General features: G+C 37.6%; 1 protein-coding gene across 1 annotated transcript in view; it reads left to right on the top strand.

Moving 5' to 3' along the window:
- The window catches only part of MLLT10 (MLLT10 histone lysine methyltransferase DOT1L cofactor), a 206813-nt gene that overhangs the window by 40776 nt on the left and 140209 nt on the right, over positions 1 to 25828 (top strand). Inside the window, exon 5 of the mRNA XM_065397985.1 lies at positions 15573 to 15682. Coding sequence (XP_065254057.1) covers positions 15573 to 15682 — 110 coding nt within the window. The remainder of the gene's footprint in view (positions 1 to 15572; positions 15683 to 25828) is intronic.

Here is a 25828-nt window from a genome sequence, read left to right on the forward strand (position 1 = left end):
ATAAAGTATAAGGTGTTAAAGATACGAATATGCATAGAGTAGAACATTCTTTCAATTTATTTGACTACCTAATATGTTTGATACTGTCCTATAAATATTGGATTAAAATTGTTTATGGTCTTGTAAACAAAACGTAATTATTCCTATTGTGTGGTTTGCAGAACATTGCGAATTAATACTGTTTTGCTATAAAATCTTTCCAAAATCCAAAAAAATGCAATTTAATAAACACTACTAAATGGCCTTTGATTTCTTAATGATATTTAATATTAAAAATAGAAAATTAGGCTTGAGTAGAAAATAAGACTCCATATATTGGATATATAATCACCGTGAATAGTGCCAGAATTCCTTGCTTTTCTTGTTCATCAAAGCGTATTCATGTGAAAAGTAAAATACGTAAGTGAGATTTAAATGGGTTATAAAATCATCAGAACCCCTGATTTGCTTTATTATTTTTTTCTGTTTCAAATATTTGAAGGCTATTACAAGACTTAATAAACTTTCTAGTAATATCTTTGTCGTCTTGTTGTTTGTGTAGTGTAAGATTATATTCCTTAGAGAAACACATTGAAAACAAGTATCAGAGGGGTAGCGTTAGTCTGTATCCACAAAAACAATGGGGAGTCCGGGGGCACCTTAAAGACTAATAGATTTATTTGGGCATAAGCTTTTGTCGGTAAAAAACCACTTCTTCAGATGCATCTGAAGGTGCCCCTGGACTCCTCGTTGTTTTTTTACATTGAAAACAGGAAGCAAATACTCTTTTCAGGATAGCTATCATCAGTGAGCTGGGAGATGTAGTGTGGGGTTTTTGGCATTGGAGTTGGTCAGTTTGAATACAATGAAATTTTGTTAATTGGATTGACTGAAATGCTGTAATTTTTTTTTTAATCCATTCAAAGGGAAGGACCACAAACGTATTAGAAGGAAAAAATGGCTAAAGTTTAGGTCAACCTCTAACTTTCATATTTATATTTTCTCATGGTATCAGGTACTTATGCAAATCTTTGCTTTTTTTTTTTTTTTTAGAAAGTGTGTTATTTACTACTTTAAAAAACTGTTTAGAAATGATTTGATATGGTTGGAATGAGTGTTTTATAGTAATTTTCTGTATCACTATTTTTGTCTGTGAACTTAAAAGGTTGGTACTGAGGCTTGTTGTTTTACTGAATTAAAGTAGAAGTTGTTTGAAATCTGATCCAGCTGGATGATGATGAGGAATGCTAACAGCATTCCTTATGTCAGCTTTTCACCAAGACATCTCACATGCAGCTGCTTGGTAGAAAGCCAGCTAATAATGCAATGTTTTTATGTCATCGTGTTTTCAAGGGTTAGAGGAGGGATCTCCTAAATCTGTAAGGAATGTCACATGCCAGCTCTTTTGAGTCAGCAGCTTTCCCTGTCTGAGTTTCTTTACTGCTATGTTGCATTTTCAGTAAACATTAATATATGAGAAGGCGGGAAGTAGAATGCAGTCTGTGCATGACTGCTGACATGTTGTGTAAGAAGTGCCTACAACTCACTGTTACTGTATATCAGGAATATGTTAATCCTCTTATACAATAGATATAAAACTTTAACAGATGGAAATTAAAAACAAACAAACCACCAGCCACTTAATTTAAGAGATCTTTCTTTTTATTGGGGAAAATAGCTTTGCGGGAAGTTTTAGATATAAATATATTTGAAATCTCTTCTTCCTGTTAATTAATTTAATAATTTTGATAAGTTTTAGGACCCTCCTCCCCCAACTGATATCAGTGTCAGATAAAACTGTGTTTTACCCTACTCTGTGGACAAACTACACTAAAACTAAAGCTGTTTTTACCATGGTTTAGCTACTTCAATCCAAGCGGTGCAAATTCCCAGCAGCAAATTGTTCAAAATTCCAATTGAAGGAGGGCTGGCTTATCTTTTCATCCTCAAGGAAGATAAATTGAATTTCATACAGTTTACTTTGTGACCTCTTCAAAATTCTTTCACTGTAGCTCTGTGTGCATGCTTAGGATTCTGTGATGGATTTTGTAAGAATGACATCGTGCATAATCCTAAACTACAAAATGTATATCCTTACCTCTGTGTAGTGTGCAGCATCCTGTTTGCTGTTTGTCTACTGTTTGCCATCTCTGAAGTATATGGGGCCTCATAAACTTTGAATAGGATGGGTGACAATGGGAGTCTGAGAAACCCTGAATGAGAGAGTCATCTGGGCAGATGAGCTATTGTCCAATATTACATTCTGGCATCTTTTGGAAAGAAACTGAGCCACTTGAATTACTCTGTCTACTTCTGATAGGATCTGCTGGTATGTCAACAACATCTTACTTTCAACAACACTGAAGATGGCAGAAAGATCTAAAAAATCATCATATGCCCGCTATCTTCATCCACCCCAGAAGGAGATCAACCAACACAATGGATGCAGTCTCCTTGTTATACCAAAGCTTAACATTATGCAAATTGACTGGGGTCAAGGAAAGCTGAATATTCCAGGAATTATCAAAATGTCATCTGTACAGCCTTAATTATTTTCCTTGGAAAGGAAAGGAGGGTTTGAGATGTTGACAGTAAATGGAATGTCTGTCTGCATTAAATAATGTTTCTTGACCAAAGATTTTTAAAAAATGGTTAAAAGAAGCGGGCAGACAATTACAATAATATGCCTCAGTACCTCCCTTTTGGCCTTCACCATTCTAATTCACAGGTGACAGTTTGCAAATCTCTTAGTACTCCCAGAAGTTCAGTAAGCAACATTGACTAAAACTCCAGCAGAGAAGACTCTTTTTTGACTTAACTTTATCATTGTGACATACAGCTCAATCCAAATTCCAAGTGAATTTATCCGCAAAATAATGCGAAAATTCCTTAGTCAGAAATGCTAGACTTAGTTACTAGATGCAAACAACCCACGTTGAACAAGTTTCTGAGAACAGTTCTGTTCATTCAGATTGTGTTTCTTTGAGTGATGGTACCTATATGGATTCCAAACATTGGTGCACATGCGCATCATGTGCTGGAGCCTGAATGTTTTGTAGCAGTGTCAGTTGACCCACACATGCATCTTGCATCGCCCTTGTGTCTGCAGCCAAGGCTATAAGATGCCGTGCGCACAGGCGCTGACTTTCTAATGTGCTGGGGGGTGCTCGACCTCCGGCTGTGCCCCAGGCTCCACCCCCATTCTACCCCTTCCTCCAAGGCTCCACCTCACCTCTTTCCTCCCCGCCTCTTCTGCCCCTGTTCTGCCCCCTCCCCCCAGCGTGCTGTGCCGTCACTCTTCGACGCCCTCTCAAAGTCTTCTGCATGCCGCAAAACATCTGATCATGGTGGGTGGGAGGCTCTGGGAGGGAGGGGGATGTGCTGATCAGCAGGTCGACTCCGGAAGAAAACTTTATTTGCCTCCTCCATCACATAAGATTTCAGAAATTATTTGTTGCAATTTTTGGATTGAGACTTCTGCCACTGCTCTCTTGTTGCTTTTCTTGCAAGTTATCTGGATTCAATGGTGTCATGTGAGGCTGAATCCAGGTGTGTTAGGAACTAAGTTCCCTCTAAGCTGCGCTGCCATGTGGCTGCGCAGCAAGCTATCAAGGGCTGTGCAGGCAGGGAGAGGCCCAGCCCAGCCCCCGCCCCAGACCAGCCAGAGCTGCCATGGCCAGGGAGAGGCACCTCTCCCCACTGCAGCCCCAGGCAGCCTGCACCTCAGAGCCCGTACCCTGAGTACCCTCCCACACTCCAAGCCTCACTGCCCCACCCCCCGCCATACATCACCTCCATATTGGTGACATTAACAAAATTCATTCCACACATGGATGTAAAAAATTAGAGGGAACACTGGTTAGGAAGTACTTTGTCAATAGCTGTACATTGCAGAATATTATGACGTTCTTGCCTAGTGTTTTGATAGGTCACTATCTCCTATTCTTCCCAGAGCTCTCTGAAATTAAAATTCCAAGGATATACCATTAAAACAATGGTATATTGTCACCTCTGATGTGAAAGGTGTGCCTCAACCTCAAAATATAGACTGTTTATGAGAAGAATACAACTTTTTCTTCTTTGCCCTTTCCCTGTCTCTAGTCTGAGCCCAAAGGTGAGATGCAGAGTGCTTTTAACTGATTTTCATTCTGATTGCTAAATTCATCTTTAAAAGTTTTGCTAGATAGTATAATACTTTCTGTCATTAATAGTTGATTAAAAAAATCCAGTGCAAAAAATTCAGTTGTTACTGTTTAGGTTATTCTGTTATCTAATTTAAAAAAGTAAACAAGGAAAAAAACAGTAATCAAGCAGGAAGCTTCTGTCTTGACAATTTGATGCAAAGTAGGAATGCAAGAATATGTGTTACCATTATTGTAGAAACACTGGAAATCAGTTTAAAAGTTTTTAAAATATATTTAAACTAGGACTGTCAAGCGATTAATCGCACTGTCAAACAATATAGAATATCGTTTATTTAAATATTTTTGGATGTTGTCTACATTTTCAAATATATTGATTTTAATTACAACACAGAATACAAAGTGTATGTGCTCACTTTATATTTTTGATTACAAATATTTGCACTGTAAAAAACAAAATAAATAGTATTTTTCAATTCACCTAATACAAGTACTGTAGTGCAATCTCTTTATCATGAAAGTTGAACTTACAAATGTAGAATTATGTACAAAAAATAACTGCATTGAAAAATAAAACAATGTAAAACTTTAGAGCCTACAAGTCCACTCAGTCCTACTTCAGCCAATCGCTCAGACAAACAAGTTTGTTTACAATTTGCAGGAGATAATGCTGCCCGCTTCTTGTTTACAATGTCACCTGAAAGTGAGAACAGATGTTCGCATGGCCCTGTTGTAGCCGGCATCATAAGATATTTACGTGCCAGATGCGCTAAAGATTCATATGTCCCTTCATGCTTAAACCACCATTCTTGAGGACATGTGTCCATGCTGATGATGGGTTCTGCTCAATAACAATCCAAGGCAGAGTGGACCGACGGATGTTCATTTTCATCATCTGAGTCAGATGCCACCAGCAGAAGGTTGATTTTTCTTTTTTGGTGGTTCGGGTTCTGTAGTTTCCGCATCAGAGTGTTGCGTTTTTAAGATATCTGAATGCATGCTCCACACCTTGTCCCTCTCAGATTTTGGAAGGCACTTCAGATTCTTAAACCTTGGGTTGAGTGCTGTATCTATCCTTAGAAATCTCACATTGGTACCTTCTTTGCATTTTGTCAAATCTGCTGTGAAAGTGTTCTTACAATGAACATGTGCTGGGTCATCATCCGAGACTGCTATAATATAAAAATATATGGCAGAACGTGGGTAAAACAGAACAGGAGACATACAAGGAGTTCAGTCACAAATTTAATTAACGCATTATTTTTTTAATGAGCATTATCAGCATGGAAGTATGTCCTCTGGAATGGTGGCCGAAGCATGACGGGGCATATCTGGCACGTAAATACCTTGCAACACCAGCTTCAAAAGAACGCCTGTTCTCATTTTCAGGTGACGTAAATAAGAAGCAGGCAGCAGTATCTCCCGTAAATGTAAACAAACTTGTTTGTCTTAGCGATTGGCTGAACAAGAAGTAGGACTGAGTGGACTTGTAGGCTCTAAAAGTTTTACATAGTTTTGTTTTTGAGTGCAGTTATGTAACAACAACAAAAATCTACATTTGTAAGTTACACTTCCACGGTAAAGAGATTGCACCACAGTACTAGTTTGAGGTGAACTGAAAAATATTTTTTATCATTTTTTCAATGCAAATATTTGTAATAATAATAATGTAAAGTGAGCACAGTACACTTTGTATTCTGTGTTGTAATAGAAATTAATATATTTGAAAATGTAGAAAAAAAATTCAGAAATATTTAATACATTTCAGTTGGTATTCTATTGTTTAACAGTGCGATTAATCGCGATTAATTTTTTTAATCGCAGTTGTTTATTTTGAGTTAATCGCATGAGTTAACTGCAATTAATCGACAGCCCTAATTTAAACACATTTGATTTAGCAATTGTTAAACCCTAATGTTTATCATGTACATATCACTGCATTTTTAGAGGATTGAGCAAATATTAACTTTTAAAATCAGCCACTAAAATAACCAATTAGTTTCAAAAGTTTTATCTCATTTCGAATAAAAACATTGTTTTTAGCCCTGCTTAAGATCATCCTGCTGGGAAATATGAAGATGCCTACCTCCATTTAGAGAGCCAACAGCTCGTTTAACTGATTGTAGATACTGAAGCATGTATTTCTAAAAAGTATTTAGAAAAACAATGTCACAATATAGTTTTCTGTAGTAAATACTTAAAGTACTTTAAGTACTATAACTAATCACTGGAGAGTTCTCTTTTGTGTGTTCTTCGAAAACCCAGCCAAATCCATAAGATTGTGTAAAAAGTAGAGTTTCCTGTATTACTTGTGCTTATCTTTGATTAAACTAGCCTATCCAGTAAATTGCAAAGAATATTAATATTGAATTTTAGGATTTGACAATAACGGTCAATAACGCTATCTTTGTGATTTCCCACTGCATGTTGGTTTTGAATGGATTTTGTGTGTCACCATTTTGTGTGGTGTTACTGTGTGGTGTTAAATAGCTGTCACATTGTGCCCAAGTGATAACTATTTCAGTGATAGAGTTTGTTTGCATGTTCCTATATGTGACCTGCTCTGTGATCATTGTAGATGAAGTATAATTATATGGCTCTTTCCATATAAATCCTGAGACTGCTGCTATTTCAGTGGTTCTCAAAGTTTTGTACTGGTGACCCTTTTCACATAGCACGCCTCTGAGTGCGGACCCGCCCCCCCCCCCCATATAAATTAAAAACACTTTTTAATTTATTTAACACCATTATAAATGCTGTAGGCAAAGCGGGGGTTGGGGTGGAGGCTGACAGCTCATGACCCCCCATGTAATAACCTCGCTACCCTCTGAGCGATCCTGATCCCCAGTTTGAGATCCCCTGTGCTATTGTATTATGAAGTAAAAGGTTAGAAATGTTTAGGTTTTTGAAATGTAGATTGTTGTAAGAAGAAATTGTATTAGAAATTCCTGGATTAAGTCTGTAATACTTGAAATGCTTGTGGTTGAAGAATTTAAAACAAAGCTTTAATTGAATAATTTTGTGTTTGAATATGTATTGTGTACTGAATTCTTATAATATTGCAAGGAAAATATGTTTGCTTAACTTTGAGCTATGAATTGGTTTTAACATTGACTTGAAAAACAATTTGGTTGTACCTTTAAAACACTTCATACTATTAGTAATAATGCCATGTAAGCAGGTAGTGTTTCTCTCCTGTTCCTAAGACAATACATACACTGGATAAGGTGCAAGTTCACCTTCTGGGGTTTTCATTATTTTTAACTTTATCATTCTTTAAACTTTTTGCCAGGGGGGTCATTTCAGAAAACTTTTTTTGTGGGGGAGAGGAAAGTTGTGAGCATACAGAACGTTAGATGTAATTATATCCTTCAAAGCTGGTGTGGGGTGGGGAGTAGAAAACATAATGGAGCATTTAGATCTATACAAACATTGGGGGAGAGAGGAGCAAAAGCAAATGATGCCCCTGTATCTTGTTAGAGTTTGCTTCTGGTTCCCTGAAAGGATCCCTCTGCTTTTCACCTTTAGTTCCCTGTGGGTCCACAAACTTTTTTTTTTATAACCTGAATTGGAACTAATAGGACCCACCAGATCTCTGCCAGTTCAAATCAGCAGACCAGCGATGAATTTCTATTCAGGATTCTAGACCCTGACACCTATTACATCATTGTTGAACATTAATTATGTGCAAAACTTTAGAATGATTAAACTTGCAAACGACAATACCACATCGCAGTTACTGCTTTTCAGTGAATTAACATTTACTTTGGATAGCTAAACTAGTAAAATTTAAGAGATCATATTCTGATACATGTATTTACAAAGATTAAAGGCCAAAACAAAAACAAAATTAACAAAAAAACCCACAACAGAATAATAGTGCATATTTATTTTCTCACCTGCATGTGTCTAAATCCCAATAAAAATCTCCACATTCTTATGTAAACAGAGAACTGAAAGTTACAAAGGGTGTACTGTCTTTTTTTCAGACTCCTTAGGGAATGAAACCTTATTAAAAGTCCAAACTTTCAAAGCTAATAGCAACAAATAAACCAGTAAACAGTAACATCATTAGTGAAACACAATAACATAATTTAATTTTGGATGAAGTTTTCTGATAGGAGCTATTGTAAGAGAAAGGAAACATTAACTAGCTGCATTAGTAATGAGCCCAGAAAGCTGCATGTTTTGAAAGGGTAAGAAACATTCCCTGCTGTGAATCAACTAGAAAGTGAATCTGAAAATAAAATTTTAATTACAGGTGGTATTTCTGAGTATCTTGTGGTGTGACCAGAACTGGAAAAGCGTTGACATTATATAGTCTTTTAGACTGGAAGCTTGACTCTTACCCAAGACTCTTGGGTATATTGACCCTTTTAAGACCAATGAGAGAAGTCTGTTTAATAAGGGAAATTAAAGCAGCAATAAATTGTTATATGAAATATAATGGAAAAAGGGGAAAGTTGGTAGCTGTGACTGTAAATTAGTAGTTATTAAAAAGCAGGCAATTCATAAAGGAAGCTAAAAGGTATCAATGAAAATCTGTGGCCAGTGGTGCAGGATTTGCCCCATTGTCCTACACTTTGCTGAAGTTTATGGGAATTTTCCATGAGTTCAATGGGAACAGGATCCGGCCTAAAAAGAGGTTTTAAAAATCTATCTGAAACAAAAGAAATTTTAACAGTGACGTAGGACCATAACTATATAAGGATGGTAAGATTGTCAATAATAGTGCAGAAAAAGGCAGAAGTGTTCAAAAATACAGCAAAAGCTGTGTTATCTGGCACTTTACCAAATGGAAAGCTCTATAAATCAGCCTTTCTGATCTTCATTGAAAGTGTGGTTTATAGTCCGGTTGGCGTGAGGCCAGCAGGCTCCCTACTTGGCTCTGCGTGGCTCCCTGGAAGCAGTGACATGTCCCTGCTGCTCCTAGGCAAAGGAACGGCCACGAGGGGTTTGGAGTGCAGGAGGGGGCGCGGGGCTGGGTTTTGGGGTACAAGCTCTGGGAGAGAGTTTGGGTGCGGGAGGGGGCTTGGGGTAGGGGGTTGGTGCGTGGGAGGAGGTGTGGGGTGCCGGATCTGGGTGGCGCTCACCTTGGGTGGCTCCCCGCGAACTGCGATCTGTCCCTGCTGCTCCTAGGAGGAGGCACGGCTAGGTGGCTCTGTGCGCTGGCCCTGCCCCACTGGTCCCCTCTGTGCGCTGGCTCCATAGCTCCCATTGGTCGGGAACTGCGGCCAATGGGAGCTGTGGGGTCAGCGCCTGCGGGCGGAGGCAGCACGCAGAGCTGCCTAGCCACCCCTCTGCCTAGGAGCAGCAGGGACAGGTCGCCGCTTGCGGGGAGCCACCTAAGATGAGGGCCGCCTGAATGCAGCACCCTGCCCCCTCTCCCGCACCCCCTCTCGCACCCAAACTCTCTCCCTCGTAGTTATTTGGAATTTTTCGGCACCCCTCATTTCCCCCAAAATGCTGGATAAAAAAGCTTTTACTGTATTTCTATTCTGTATTTAGAAAAGCTGGATCACGTAGTCATATCTGACAGTGATAATGAAATTTCTAATCCCACAGTAAGTAGGCATGATTTTAAACAGGTTCTAAGAAAGTTAAATGTGTGTGGTCCTACGGGACCAAATAACTTGCACCCAGGAATTTTAAATGAATTAGCCAAGGAGCTCTGAGTTATTGATATTGTTTAACCAATCTTGGAACAGTAAGGAAGTTGAGGAGGACTGAAAAAAACCCTAATGTGTCAATATTTAAAAACGATAAATAGGATGACCTGAGTAAATATAGGCTGGTTAGCTTCTTGCTGAATCCAGGCAAAATCATGGCAAGCCTGATGCGGAATGCACTCACATAAATAATCAGAGGATGGCAGTTTTAAAATTAATACCAGTCAACATGGTTTTATGGAAAATAGGTCTTTTCAAACACATTTGATACCGTTTTTGATGAGATTACAAGCTTGCTTGATTAAAAAATAACTTTTTTCACATAATAGACTTCTGTAAGGCATTTGATTTATTACCACATAACATTGTGAATAAAAAATTAGCACTATACAAAATTAGGGTAGCACATATTAAATGAATTTAAACTAGCTAACAGGGAGCTCTCAAAGCAGCTGTATGGAGAATCATTATTCAGAGAGGGTGTTTTTAACAGGGTCCTGAAAGGATCTGTGTTTGGCCTAATGCAATTTGATGTCTCTATCGAGGATCTGGAGAAAATATAGAATCGTTGGTGGTAAAGTTTGAAGATGACATCAAAAATTGGTGAATGGTAAATGATTGAAACAGGTCAATTCTACAAAATATGTTGGATCTCTTGTTAAGATGGGCTCATTTGGAATACTTGTTTTTCAGTACCGCCAAATGCAATATCCTGCATCTCTGAATTGAGAGTGTAGGTCACACTTGTAGTCTCTCATATTCTATGTTGGAAAGTAGTGACTGAAAAGGACTTGAAAAACATGGTAGATAGCCAACAGAGTAAGAGCCAGTATGTGGGGGATGAGAGATCTAACACGATCCTTGGATGTATACGTTTGGAAAGTAGAAGTAGTGAGGTGGTATTGCCTCTGCATACAGCACTGGTGAGACCATTATTGAACTATTCAGTCCAGTTCTGATGTCCATACTTAAAAGAATGTTGGCAAATTGGAAAGGCTTCAGAAAAGAGCTAAAAGAATTTGCTGTCTGGAAAATCTGCAGTGAGGGACTAATGTTCAACCTTCTTAATTTGTCCAAGAGAAGGTTAAAAGGTGACTTAATAACGGTACATAAGTATCTACATGCAGAGATGATGTCTGGTACTAGAAGACTCTTTAATCAAGCCGACAAAACCATAGCCAAGTCCAATGGCAGGAAGTTGAATCTAGACAAAGCTAGACTAGAAATTAAGCACTTTTTTTAATAGTGAGGGAATCATTGGAACAGCTTTTACAGAGAATCCACCCCATCACTGTCTCTTGATGCATTTAAATCAAGATTGAATATGTTTCTAAAATATGTGCGCTAGCTCAGACAGAAGTTATGGGCTTCATGCATGAATTGCTGGGCAAAATTCTATGGCCTGTGTTATGCTGGATTAGACTAGATGTTCCTAATGATCATTCTGGCCTTAAAATCTGAGAATTTTGACTACTAGACCTCAAGGAAGATTTGGGATCCCAGTAGAGATGCCTGCAAGAAGGAAACTTTGGGTAAGGGGCTGTTTGCTTTATTTGAACTTTGCTCAAAGACTTTTTAACTTGCCACTTGATCTCTGGGGAGAAAGGCACGTCATACCCCCACGAGTTGTCATATTATTTGTTTTGAAGAGCTCCATGTGACCTGCTACACTCCCTTCTGAAAATATCACAATCTGTCAATTGTTAATAAGACGGAAGGTACCAACTGGAAGCTCAGAAATGCCTATTTTTAAAAAGTGAAGTACACTTGAAAATATAGTTTATTCATAGTGGGAAACTTTTTACCTTTCAAATTCCTGGTCTGAGGAAAAATGGATGGATTTTTTTCTTTTATGTCCCATTAGTCTTGCCAACTCATGAGACTCTCAAAAAATCCTGGTATTTGGTGTTTTTTTTTTTTTTCTTAAATTCCTGCTCCTGGAGTTGGATGATTGTGAGAATCTTGCCTTTAGTTTAATAAAAAATAAGTTTCTGGCCCTTATGGTTATGAAGAAAAGATTGGAAAATATTGAACTCTAGACACTAAAAATCATAAGGCAAATAAAAAGAACCCATCTTTTTTTAAATGTCATTATTTTTAAACTAATATAATGATTTTTTGTGCCTGACTTATGCTTTCTGAAATGCTTGGGGTTAGCAATACTGGGTTTTTTATCAGAGAAGGAAAACTTCTTTTAAAGCAACTTAAAAATAACCTTTTGTTTTAAAGCCTTTGAGACTTTTCTTTGGAAATAAGAGTAGAAATCTGAGGGGTTTTTTTCAATTAAAAAAAAAATACAGATACCAATACAAGCAGGGAAAAGTAAGAGAACATGAAAATGTGACTGGATATTTACCCCTGTAGCTTAGAAAAATCTGAAAAGTCTACTGTGGTTCTACCTGGCTCCGGTAGTGGTTGACAAACTGGTAGCTGTGATGATGGTTGTTGATAGTGTTTCTTAAAAGGCTAGCACTGAAGACAAAGGGCAGCTATAGTCTTTCTGATCAGAACCTTATATAATAATGAAAGTATGGGCTAGTAATTGCCAAAGGTAAGTATTGTTTTAGAAAGAAATTAAAAGTATATTTATTTTGGGGGGTTGTCTGCTAGGAGCTCCCAGGGGCTGCTGTTCTAAAGCAAGAATAAACCTCGCCTCATGTTAGGTCAACTGTCAAAGATCCCTCTAGGGTGCGCTCACAGCCACAAATGTATATGGCATGGGAAGCCTTTCTGGGGCTCTCTGCAGCTGGAAGCAGTTTAAGGCTTCCACCTCCCTTAATCCTATATTTATATATGGGACAGGCATGACAGGAGCCAATGGCTCCCTCCCCGCCCCCACTACTAAGATACTAGCAGAGAAGATGGCAACCTAGCAGTGTTCTTAGGGGGAGATATAGGCAGGAACCCTTTCACCCCCATCTACCTGTCTGGGAGGCATTGAACATTAAGAACCTCGTTCTCCACAATATTTCATGAGGAAGCCTTAGATGCTCCATCTTGAGTGTCTCAGAAGATGTCTTATTCCTGCTTTGGGGAATGGGTCTCCTAGAGGTCTCTATAGTGCTAATTTTTAAAAAAATCATTATTATATGTTAATATTGTATATTGATATTGTATAAACCAGAATAAATAGACTTTAACTGTAGGCAATTATTGGTTCTGGGCCTCACTGTTTGTTCTTTGTAGTGAAGGTCCAGTATAGAGCAGCATTCAGTGAAAAACTCAGCTTGGCTGTAATTAGAAGACCTTGAAACTGACACTGTGGATTTGCAGTGGAAATTCCTCACTCAAAGAGTTAAGATACTTCATTTTAGTCAGACTTTTTATAAAAAGAGAGGATATTTTTTCAGTGTCTTGGATATTTTGTAGATTAGTTACTGTAAATAGGAATTGGATAATTCCACAGTCTGTAGCCAATAACAAGATGTATCTTGCCTGCTAATAACTGATGTAAGAAATTAGGAAGAAAGTGCTGAGCGGCTCTCTGTTGCCATTCTACAGTGTTAGTGGATTTTTCAGATTAGTGACATTTTTACTGTATTGAACACTTTTCCAGATAGGAAAATCATTAGTATGATACTTCATGTGGAACACACTCACTTTTAATACTGTTGCTGTAAGTGTGTTTTTAATAGTGTAGTGGCAGGAAGCCTAAAGCCTTAGCAAAGCCCTTGTATACTTTTATTTCGTGGAGTCACATTCCCATTAGCTGCTATGTTTTCAGCCAGAAGGATGGGTCAGGAAGGAAAGGGGCAGGCCTATGTGGGTCCTCCAAAGTTGTTGTTTACAATGCTTTATGAATTAGTCTTCAGGGTTTGTTTTTAAAATAAATCAAGTTAGCAATTTACAAAATGACTATCTGTAAGAAAGGAGGGTAGTGTATGCGAAGAGTTCTACAAAAAGCCATGTGGAGAAAACAGTAAAATAGAACAAGTAATTGAAGAATAAAATACTAATATGGTATTCCAAAGCTTGCCAGTCAATGAATGTTGCTAACTATAACCATTACCTGATTGAGTTTTGAATTTTCTAGACAGATTAAAGTATTATGCCAGCATATACTGAGAAAAACATCAGTTTCTTAACTTTTTTTTAAACTAATCCTCATCAGTCTGAGACCATTAGAGAGCCTTGTGCACAGTTTGTTTTTCTAACCATGAAGAGCACTGATTGGAAAGCAAAACCTGCATTCTGTGATATGTTCCACTCATATTAATACCAGTCTAGAGAGTTAATAATACTGACTATTATAAGTTGATGCTAACTTGTTAGAACAAGTATGTTTGGGAGTCAAGATGCTTCAGTTTTGATATTATGAAGTTGGGAAACTTAAGACTGAATATTGTAGTTTTTAAAACATTTTGGAAGACTCTCTTAATTGTGTTGGAGCTGTAGGGTATTTTTCTATTATTGCATGCATCAATACAGAGGCAATTTTTTGATGTCGGGGGAAAAAATCAACAGCTCATTCTACTCAAAATATCTAATTTTCCATTATTTGAAATGAATGTGAATATTTAGGGCACATAGTGAGCAGTGTGAATATAGGGATGATGCAATTTATTTTTAAGGAGAATCCCACATATATTGCTAGTCTTGTGACAAAATACTGCACTGTGCATCATCCAGATAATTTCTGTTCTGGGGGAGTATAAGATACTGCCTAAATGATTAGGCACACCAAATTTCTTTTGAGTTGCAGCACCTCTGCACTGAATATTTTTACTGTTATAATGCATGGAACTCTTTATATTAATAAGTGGCTCATTCAGATTAACTGCCTAGTAGTTTGTGTGTAAAACAGTTCAAGGTAGAATATGGTGTATTCTTGAATAGCAAAGTAACTTTCAAGTTGAGCTGTCTGTGATGAAACAGTAGCAAATACGATAAACTGTGTTCTTCAGCTGGCACAAATTGTTGACTCCCTTGGGAACCAAAGAAAACCTAGAATTAGGTAGGCTCCTTTCTAGGTCAGGAATCTGTGCAAACTGCTAGGAAAGTGAGACAAACAGGCTTTTATTCCCCTTGAAATATTGCTCAAGATCTACCAAAAGGTGGTAAGTGACAAAATATTTATTAATGAGCCCATGCTGATGTTTTGTAGTGAGACTATCAATATGAAGATGAAAAGCAAATATGGGATTTACATATTGGAGTTAACAAGAGAGGAGACTGATCAAACAGTATTTCGTTCTTACTGTGGTGAAAGGTTTATGGGAAAAGAACCCTTTGGGGTAGAATGGTTATTAACTGAACCCATGAATCTAGTAGTCAAAATAAAATTCATCTAGTGAGCTTAAGAGAAAATAACCCAATATGCAAAAGAAAGATTACATGGATGACAAAACTCACATAAATACTAGATATTCATAAAATATTTCTCTGCACAAATTGTTTCAAAATTTAAGGAATTAGTGCAATTTATTTTAAATGTTGAGCTTGTTGGTTCAAAGAATCCTAAGGAATCATCTCTTCTTCCATCAGTGTATTAGGATTTGTTTGGATAAATCATTACCTTTACCATTCCATCAGTATTATGTCTAAATTCTCTCCACTTTGAGACAGTAGACTCTTGAAAATGTATTGCAGCCAATCCTACCTTTGCATGCTATGATATGGTAAAGAATCTTTTTTTTTAAAGTAACTTAAATCTGCAGTGTTCTAAATAATTAAAACAGTACATCGCAAAACATGCTGTGAAAGGTTCTCTTTGCTGTAATTGAAATATCCTTTGAGTTTTTAAAAGGCATTAAAAATAAAATGCAATTATAACTTTTTGTAGGTTGGGCTCATGTGGTTTGTGCCCTGTACATTCCCGAGGTGCAGTTTGCAAATGTTTCTACAATGGAACCTATCGTGTTGCAGTCTGTTCCTCATGATCGTTATAATAAGGTATAATTATGTGTGTGTTTATGGCTTATGTCTCTGTATGTGACTTCATTATTTTTAAAAAAACCTGATCTTTAGTTTTAAGCTTGTTAAAATATAATTTTAAAGTCAAGCATATAACTGGTACTTCGCATTTTTTTTAAAGTATAATTTAACTTGAATGTATTGCATTAAACTTTTTACAATATGCTTATTTTTCATACATAAAACAAAGCATTAGAGCATAAAAATTTTCTGCTATGTAATTTTTATACAAAATTCCAAGAATTAATAAAGCATGATTAATAAAATGTTCTTCATTGCAGTATACCACAATGTCTTATTGAAATACTTATAACTTACATGGTGTGAATTATCTACTTAGGTATCTCCTTTATTCCAAAATATTCTATTGTTTTAAAAATATTGTAATTTTTTTATTGTTTTCAAAATAGATCCCTGGGGTAATAAATATTTTGTTAAATTTTAGCTTCAATCTTTTTAGTAACTATTTCTATTAACACTTCTTTAGATGTTGATATGACTATTCATAAACAAGAGTATTTTTTTTGTATGTTAAGAACATAAAGGTTATATTAATCTATTACTACTACATCCAGCAAACCATTATTGACCTAAGTAATACCATTAATTTCAGTGGAATCATTTGTATGTATAAGGACTACTCATGTAAGTAAGGGTTTATAGGATTGAGCTGTTTTTCTTTTCTAGTCTCACAACACTTAATTTTTTACTCAGTGTGTTCATTTGTGAATTTCTCTCATTTTCTACTTGTATCTGTGTATTAAGTTCCTACCTCTTTGTAGTTCTTATAGTTTTTCTTTATGTGCAACTGATGAGCCTTTTTTATTATCCATATATTTGCAAGCATCCCTTTTCTATTTTTTATAGGGCTGTCAAATGATTAAAAAATTAATTGCAAAATTAAAAGAAAATTGTGATTAATTACAGTTTTAATCTCACTATTAAACAATAATAGAATGGAAGCATGTCCTCTGGAATGGTGGAAGCATGAAGGGGCACACGAATGTTTAACGTATCTGGCACATAAATACCTTGCAACACCAGCTACAACAGTGCCATGTAAATGTCTGTTCTCACTTTCAGCTGGCGTAAATAAAAAGCAGGCAGCAGTAACTCCCATAAATGCAAACAAACTTGTTTGTCTTAACAATTGGCTGAAAAAGGACTGAGTGGACTAGTAGGCTCTAAAGTTTTACATTGTTTTGTTTTTGAGTGCAATTATGTAACAAAAAATCTACATTTGTAAGTTGTACTTTCATGATAGAGATTGCACTACAGCAGTGGTTCTCAAACTTTCTAGACTACTGTACCCCTTTCAGGAGTCTAGTTGTCTTGCGTACCCTAAGTTTCACCTCACTTAAAAACTACTTGCTTACAAAATCAGACCTAAAAATACAAAATTGTTACAGCAAACTATTAGTGAAATATTGCTTATGTTCTCATTTTGTCTGTGTGAAATTGTAGTTTGTACTGACTTTGCTAGTGGTTTTTATGTAGCCTGTTGTAAAACTAGGCAAATATCTAGATGAGTTGATGTACCTCCTGGAAGACCTCTGCATACCCCGGGGTACATGTCCTGCTGGTTGAGAACCACTACACTACAGTACATGTATGAGGTGAATTGAAAAATACTATTTCTTTTGTTTATCTTGATTACAGTACAAATATTTGTAATACAAATAATAATATAAAGTGAGCACTGTACATTTCGTATTCTGTGTTGCAATTGAAATCACTATATTTGAAAATGTAGAAAACATCCAAAATATTTAAATAAATGGTTTTCTATTAACGGTGCGATTAAAACTGCGATGAATCACGATTAATTTTTTTAATCGAGTTAATTTGTTTTGAATTAATCGCTTGAGTTTACTGCAATTAATTGACAGTCCTAATTTTTTATCTTCATTTTTGTTTTTTACTTTCTATTATGGCTGTTGTAAGGGTCACAGCAGAATTTTCAGGGTCTGGAACAAGAAGAATAGGATTCCCTAGTAATGAAAATCTTGCACCATTTCTGGTGGTCTTCCTTTAGAGAATTGACTCTCACTTACCTTGTCCTTCCCCACCTCCACATTGTATTTCCCTTTTTGTGTTTCATATCTTTGCCGTTATTTTTTCTTTCACTCCTTCATATTTTCTGATCACACTCCTTTGGCTTTTCCCTGCTTTTTTCACATTCCCCTAATATCTACTACCTGATATTTTTGCTGCTTTCACTTACCAGGGTTTCAGAATGGCCCAGGAACACTTAGGGCTTGTCTACACTTAAAACAGTACAGCTGTAGTGCTTCAGTATAAACATTTCCTACGCTGATGGGAGGGATTCTCCCATTGGTGTAGATAATCCACCTTCCTGAGAGGTGGTAGCTAGGTTGTCAGAAGAATTCTTCCATCGACACAAGGATTTAGGTCGGCTTAACTATGTTGGCTGGTCTCTCTCTGTTTGTGAAAAGTTTTTTCTTCTTTGGGTTTGTTTCAAAGTCGTGTGTGTGTGTGTGTGTCTGGCACCATTTCCATTTCCATTGATAGAAATTGTGTGGATAAATCTCTTTGCGCTACTTTGAAAATTTACCCTTTAATCTCTCTCATTAATTTTCTCTGCCATCCTCTATCAGTTTTTGTTTATCATCTCCTTGCTGCTAGCAGTAAAATCTTTGCAAACTGCTTGCTCAAATCATTGTTCTTACAATCAATTGATATTGTTCCTCCACACTAATACCCCAGTTTACATTTGTTTGGTCTGTAGCTAACTGAAAGTCCTTCACCCACTTGTCAGGCATGAATGACATGGAAATCCCAGACAAAATACTCTCTCTCTTCTAGTTTTTAGTTTGGTGCTTTTGAGGGTGAGGTTCAAACACAGGCCTATTTTCTTGTTTAGGAACCTATCTAAGACTAGTCTGCTTGTTCTATAATGTTTAAGATATGGTGGAACTTGTTTAATTGGAAATTTGGTTTGGACTTAATTTGCAGATGCTCCCTTCCCCCCCCCCCCCCCCCCCCAAATCAATCATTTTGAGAACGTGTGACCTAACCTTTCTTGGTCTCTCAAATTATTCTCTCTTACTAGTTTGCAGTGTTGAATCTGTGCTGGTCCCAGGATATGCGAGAGACAAAGTGGGTGAAGTAATATATTTTATTGGACCAACTTCTGTTGATGAAAGAGACAAGTTTTCAAGCTTACACAGTGCTCTTCTTCAGGTCTGAGAGAGATACTCAGTGTCACAGCTAAATAAATACATGGTGGAACAGATTGTTTAGCATAAGTATTTAACATATATATTGTAAGAGACCATGCAAGGTGAAATGGCCAGTTAATATCTCTGGAGTCATAGGACAAAAAATGGGGATTAGTGGGTTACAGATTGTTGTAAAAAGCCATAAATTCAATGTCTTTATTAAGGCTGTCTACACTAGCACTTTTGTCGGTCACGGGTATGAAAAAAACACCCCTCTGACTGACATAAGTTTCACCAACAAAAGTGCAGGTGCGGACAGCGCTATGTCGTCGGGAGACGCTCTCCCGCCGACATAGCTACCGCCGCTCGTTGCGTGCTCTCGCCAGCATAGAGTGGCCACACGGGAGACCTTTCAGTGGCGCAGCTGCAATGGTACAGCTGTGCAGCTGTAAGGTCTCTAGTGTAGACATAGTCAAAGTTGGTGATTTTTAGTGTCTAGCAAAGTTATGAATTTCAGCTCCTAAAATTGTCTTTTGAAGGTGCTGTGTAGGGTTCCTTTGAGGATGAGGATTGAGAGATAAGATATGGAGTGATTGCTTTATTATTTGCAGGGTCTGGTGCTGCTTTGGGTTGGTGTGTCCTAGTCTGTGCAAGCTCCCCAGAGAGCAGGGCACACCAACTCAAAGCGGCACCAGGCCCTGCCATAACAGACGCAAAACCTGCAGACATCTCTCCACTGCTACGATAATAAATACTTCTTACTTGCTTTTCGAGATCTGTGGGTACTGTGCATGCCTATCACAACATGTGGTGTACTTAGATATCCCATAACAACTATGTGGGTGAAATGAGACAGTCACTCTGCCCTTAAATTAACTTGCACAGAAAAGTGATAAGACAAAAACACCACATCATGTGTGGGTAAATACTTTTCACAAAGTGATCACTGTACATCTGACCACTGTCCTCATCCTCAAAGGAAACCTGCACAATATCTTCAGAAGACAAACTAGAAAGCTTAAGTTCATATCTTTGCTAGACACGAAAAATTATGAATTTAATGAAGACACTGGGTTTATGGTTTAATACAACAATCTGTAACCCACTAAGTCCCCTTTTTTGTCTGACAAATACAGAGGTGTTAACTGGCCACTTCACCTTGAATGGTCTCTTACAATGTGTTAACTACTTATGCTAAACAATCTGTTCCACTTTATATTTAGCTATGACACTGTAAGTACCTTTCCCAGACCTGAAGAAGAAGCTCTGTGCAAGCTGGCAAGCTTTTGGCCTTGGCTACACTCAGGACTTCCCAGCGCTGCCGCGGCAGCGCTGTAAAGCGCGAGTGTAGTCGCGCCGCTATAAGTACTCCACCTCTCCGAGGGGAATAGTGTGCAGCGCTGCGAGTGAGTGTGCAGCGCTGCAGGCTCTGATTACACTCGTGCTTTACAGCGCTGTACTCGCTGCGCTCGGGGGGGGCGTTTTCACACCCCTGAGCGCAGCAAGTTGCAGCGCTGTACAGCGCCAGTGTAGCCAAGGCCTTTGTCTTTCACTAACAGGAGTTGGTCCAATAGAAGATATTTCCTCACCCATCTTGTTTCTCATCCTTGTCAGGGTAGATTTCAGCTATGGTCTTTGGGGATTTTATGTTAATTTTCTTTTATTAGGGCTGAGACTTCTTACTTTAGCCAATCCTCAGCCTGTGAAATGCACTTGTCTACGCTGTTTAGTAATGCATTATTTGATTCAGGTTATTACTCTTAAATACTGCAAAATTTTGTGAGCGTATAGCTGAGAATAGTGGACTCGTCAGTGGCAGAAGCAGTACCATAGTGAAATGCCTGCCAGTATCCTTGCTGTTAAGCTGAATCTTTCAGTAGTTTTTATAAACTGGCTGCTCTAAATTACTTAGACTGAACTACGATATACAAGCTCCACTAGATGAATATTGCTGTATAGTACCTTTCTTTGTGATGTGTCCTTTGCAGAAAATATGCTTCTTTCATAAATATAATTTATAACTTTCGTGAAAGACTTCTGTTGTATGTGAATAAACACAATGCAAAGCTGTTTGATTTTAAAGGAAAGTTGTCAAAACAAAAAACTTATTTCCATCTGAAAATTGTATTTACTCTCATTCTGAGTAGCCCATAAGGTTACTATAAGTGAGAGATTAAAAATATTTTAATGTATTTTTTTTAGTCTTTGTTTATTTGACAGTAACTTTTGCAGTTTGTTAATGGTGTACATCTTTTCCAGGCTCTGTAAGAAGGTTTTTAACAGCTATATCAAAACTAATACTGAAGAGGCAGTAGACAGGAGTGTGCCCAGAGAAAGTGGGTGGAGGAGGAATATGCCCTGAGTATGTTTGGTGTCTTTCTGCTTGCCCAAAAAGAGTCTTTGAAATATCAACAGGGGAGCAGAAACAAAATGTATGTCAACTTATTTTTTAAAGTAGTTAAAACAATTCAGGATGGATTATTTAAAGGGTGCTCGATCAATTTAACAAAATCAGGTTGTGACACCCTTTCATTTAAAATCTATTTTTATCACACATGACAGTATATCAGTTAAATCTTACTTGTAAGTAACCTCTAAAAATTTCCTTCATTTATTTTTCTATTTAAAATTTAAAACATTTTAACTTCACACAAATGTACTCGTTTGGTTTTTATACTGAACTATGTAGAAGCTTTTAATCCAGACTGTGCCAGTTTGAAGTGCATGCTCTTTGGGGAATGGGAAAAGGCTGCTTTTTCTGAAATGTAGGTATTGCGAAAAGCCCTTAAAAATAACTGTAGCAATGTTTTGAAAAAATGTAAATTTATAACCAAGGAAAAATGTTCTGGATTGCCTTTTTAAAAGGCTGCCAACGTCAGACTGTGTGTTTGCCAAATTGGCACAATTCAAACTGAAGTAGATAATTTAGGAAGAGCCTCTAGAGATTTTTACTTTCCTACAGAGTTCTAAGTAGGTTGTGTATATTCAACTAAGTCTAAATAGAAAAATAATAGGAATTGTACAGATTTATAGTTGTCATGGTATGTTGATACATAGAAGGATGCATGTCATGCAACCTTTACAGCAATGAGGGTTGCATTGGCAATTTGACAGAAGTCTGAGGATGGTACCTAATTTACATATACATTTACATTGGATTTTTGTTAAAGATAAATGCATGCAATTATTTATTTATAGAACAGTGCTTTACATAATACAATAATCTTGAACAGAACACAAAATATATTTGTTGCTAAAGGGGAAGATGATGATAATAATAGGAAAAGTCTGCCCACATAAGTACTTCCAACAAGGTCTGCACAGGTAGTAGCCCTCTCATGCAAGTGGATATTTGTTACTCTTTGGACACTTTACAGACTGGATCATTTCAAATCAGTTCATTTTACCTGAACTTTGATAATCTCATTCCTCAGATTCAGCTGAAAATGTGAAAAACTTTTTTTTTTATCCCTTTTGGAAACTTCTGCTGTGTTGATCAGATAAATCTGGAGCTTCTTGATCTACTCCAGGGGTAGGCAACCTATAGCATGCGTGCCGAAGGCGGCACGTGAGCTGATTTTCAGTGGCACACTCACTACCCGGGTCCTGGCTACTGGTCCGGGGGGCTCTGCATTTTAATTTAATTTTAAATGAAGCTTCTTAAACATTTTAAAAACCTTATTTACTTTACATACAACAATAGTTTAGTTTTATATATTATAGACTTACAGAAAGAAACCTTCTAAAAACGTTAAAATGTATTACTGGCACGCGAAACCTTAAATTAGTGAATTAATGAAGACTCGGCACACCACTTCTGAAAGGTTGCCGACCCCTGATCTACTCAGTAGTAGGGGCGGCTGTCATACTTATATTTATTTGAGTGTTTTCTGGGAAACTGGAAAGTTTGAGCTTCTGCTGAAGCTTGGAGATCTGTAAGCAAAGGACTCTTACTCCCTTGATAGTTGTGAGCAGTTAGATGCAGAATGGTCCTTTCTCCAGTTTGGTGCTGCCAAAAGCTTTGGATTTGTTCTGATTATCTAGCACAATAGGCAGGATCTACTATCACGGTTTAGGGTTAGCTGCACCTTTGACCCCTCTAAATCTGAGTGCAACTCCCTCAGTTGTTAGGCCTGTTGCCATCACCTGTCTTGGGATGGAATCTTGTGATTCTCCTACTCTGTGGACTAGTTCCTGAGATACTGTAGTAGCCTGTGTACCGACCATGATTCCGCAGTAGTTTAAACTGGATTTGAATGGTTCAAGTCTTCCCTTGAGGAGTTGTGACCTGTGTGTGTGTGTGTGTGTGTGTGTGTGTGTACAGTCACCAAAATGTTATTTTCAAAATAAATTTTTGTTTAATCTCAACAGTAGGAACAAAACATAACAGAAGCTAAAGGCGTTTTATCATAACAAATAGTCTATAGGCATATCTGTTTTATGTAAAGTAGGTAGGCCTAACTTATCCAGCTAACCCTTATTCTGGGAACTAGGGTTCAGTCTGCTTGCCCACAGTCCCTCTCTCTCTCCCCCCGTGTACTTCAGAGGTAAACCTTTTATCAGTCCCTAAATTCTTTGTCTCACTGTATGTCTTGAGCTGGTCAATCCAGTTTATGTAGCCCACCAGAGGGGTTGGGGATTGTCTCCAATTAATTGGTTCTCGGCATTGTTCTTTAAGTGTCAGTAAATGGTGATCACAGAAGTGTTTGTCTGCTTTCCTGCTTATGTGCTGGAGTTAATCCCTGGTAATCATATAGTCACAACACAATAATAGGCAGATGGAACATCTAACATTAATAAAATATTACCGGTGTCTCTGACATCCTTTGCATCTACTTTCTTTTTCTAGAGCAATATTAAGGGAGCACAGAATGAGGAGCATGATTTGAATAGCTCAGAGATGGAAAAATGCTTATTAACGCTAAGGGGTTCTCAAACATTTCGCTATTACGACCCCATTTAATTAATTATTTCCTCCAAGAACCCCAGACAGCATGGAGGATGTCACTTTGAAGAGCAAAATGGCATCCTCTGTACAACGTGACCTCACCCACACTATACCAGTGAGATCACGCTCCAAGGAGGACAGCATTTTGTAGAGTAAAATGGCATCCTCTGCCCTTCATGACCTCATACGCACCGTATGTGTAAGGCCACATAGAGGATACTGTTTTGCTCTACAAAATGGCATCCTCTGCACTACATGACTACTACTACTATGTATTTTGCATGCAAGTTCATACTGTGTGGAGGATGCTGTTTTGTAGAGCAAAATGGCATCCTCCATGCATCGTGATCTCGTACATACAAGGTCACGCTGTCCAGAGCAAAATGGCATCCTCTGCACACTAGGGATTACCACAACCCCGTCTGCTGATATTGTGACTCTATTTGGGATCGTGACCCACAGTTTGGGAACCCCTGCTGTAAACTGTGTGGTGTTAAGTCATAATGGATAAGTCTATTGGCTGAATATTTCTCCTAAACTGGTCAGTGTTAAGGTAGTTAAGAGTGTTGAAATTTCAAATTGTCCTTATTACACCTCAGAGTTAAGACCTATTGGTTAATAGTGGTAGGTCATAGTTTTGAGCTGTTGTTTCATGCTAACAGTCTAGTTTTAAAAGGCTTCACAACTGTAAGGGTTAGAAACTTTATTTAAAATGAATGATTACATTCTGCAAAAACTGAGAAATGATCAAAGCTCACAAGGAATAACTTTCTTGGATGCATGGGTGCTGTGTGTAGCACATCATAACTATGACCTGTGCAGTCCTCAAAAGAAAACGTTTTGAAGTTAATTTTTGTTAACAGGTTTTATTTCTCCCCCCAAATTTGGAAACTTTTCCAAAGAGATTAAAAATCTCTTCCAGCAGATTAGCAAACACAGTAATGCAAAGTGTTTAATTGGGGGGGGGGGGGGGGGGGGGAAAGGCCTCTGATATTTCTGTTTTGCTCCAAGCATAGCATCCTTGTTTAACTGGGAGCTTTGTCCCACTTGATCAGTTGGTTTATTGCCATTTGCTATCTCACTGGAGGCCCAGGGATGGAGGAGAGTTTAAGAGCTCTTCTCCTCCATCAGTACTAAGGAATGACTGATACTTTTCTGGATATTGGTGAAGGAGTACATAGGTTGCTACAGTTCAGGCATCTAAAATCTTAATTGGGGTCAGGGAGAGGTCGAACTAATATATGGACTGTTGAATTGACTTTGCAAAGTCCTGGGCTACTACCAGATGAAGGGAACTTTTATCTTTTGTGTCCAGTCTATAGCACCAAGAGACAGACCAGAGTACTGGAGAAGTTCGACTTGAGATTTGACTTTTAGCCCTTGAAGCAAAGGGAAAGTGTGGTGTGTTTGGTCGCTTTACGCCAAACTCAGAGTACTCAGAGTTTTTATGGCTAGTGTAGGAAGAGTTGAATTATGCTGAACTTGTTATAAATTGTAGCTAATCTATGGCATTGTTTTGTAAACCTGTTTATAATGCAGTTCTTCAATCATTTATCATGTTATAAATAGTTTGGCCATTTAGTTTGGCCATTAGTTTAAATGGTGCTTAGGCACAATTTTGAAATGTAGTTCAAAGTCCTAAATAGACAGGACCTATATCCATACTGAATAGATGTTTGCATAATTTCTTTTACTGGGATTTATTTAAGGAAAAACAACTAGAATAATGCTTAGAAAAATTCTGGGCAGTAAAGTAATACAGTAGTAGCTGGATCTTGTGTCTTATGGATTTTGCTAGAACTTAAGTTTTCTGTTAATGGAAATGTTCAAACAAAACAAAGGATTTACTACCGAAGTACATTTCAAAAGCAAGAAAACTTGTTAGATGGTGACCTTGTTTTTTCTTAATACGTAAGTATTGAAGGTCATGTGATACTCATTGGGCGTTGGAACAGCAAGTGATCTCAGGTACTATATGAACTGTAATCTTGATGC

The sequence above is a fragment of the Emys orbicularis genome, chromosome 2 (genome assembly GCF_028017835.1).
Source record: "Emys orbicularis isolate rEmyOrb1 chromosome 2, rEmyOrb1.hap1, whole genome shotgun sequence".
NCBI classification, from domain to species: Eukaryota; Metazoa; Chordata; order Testudines; family Emydidae; genus Emys; species Emys orbicularis.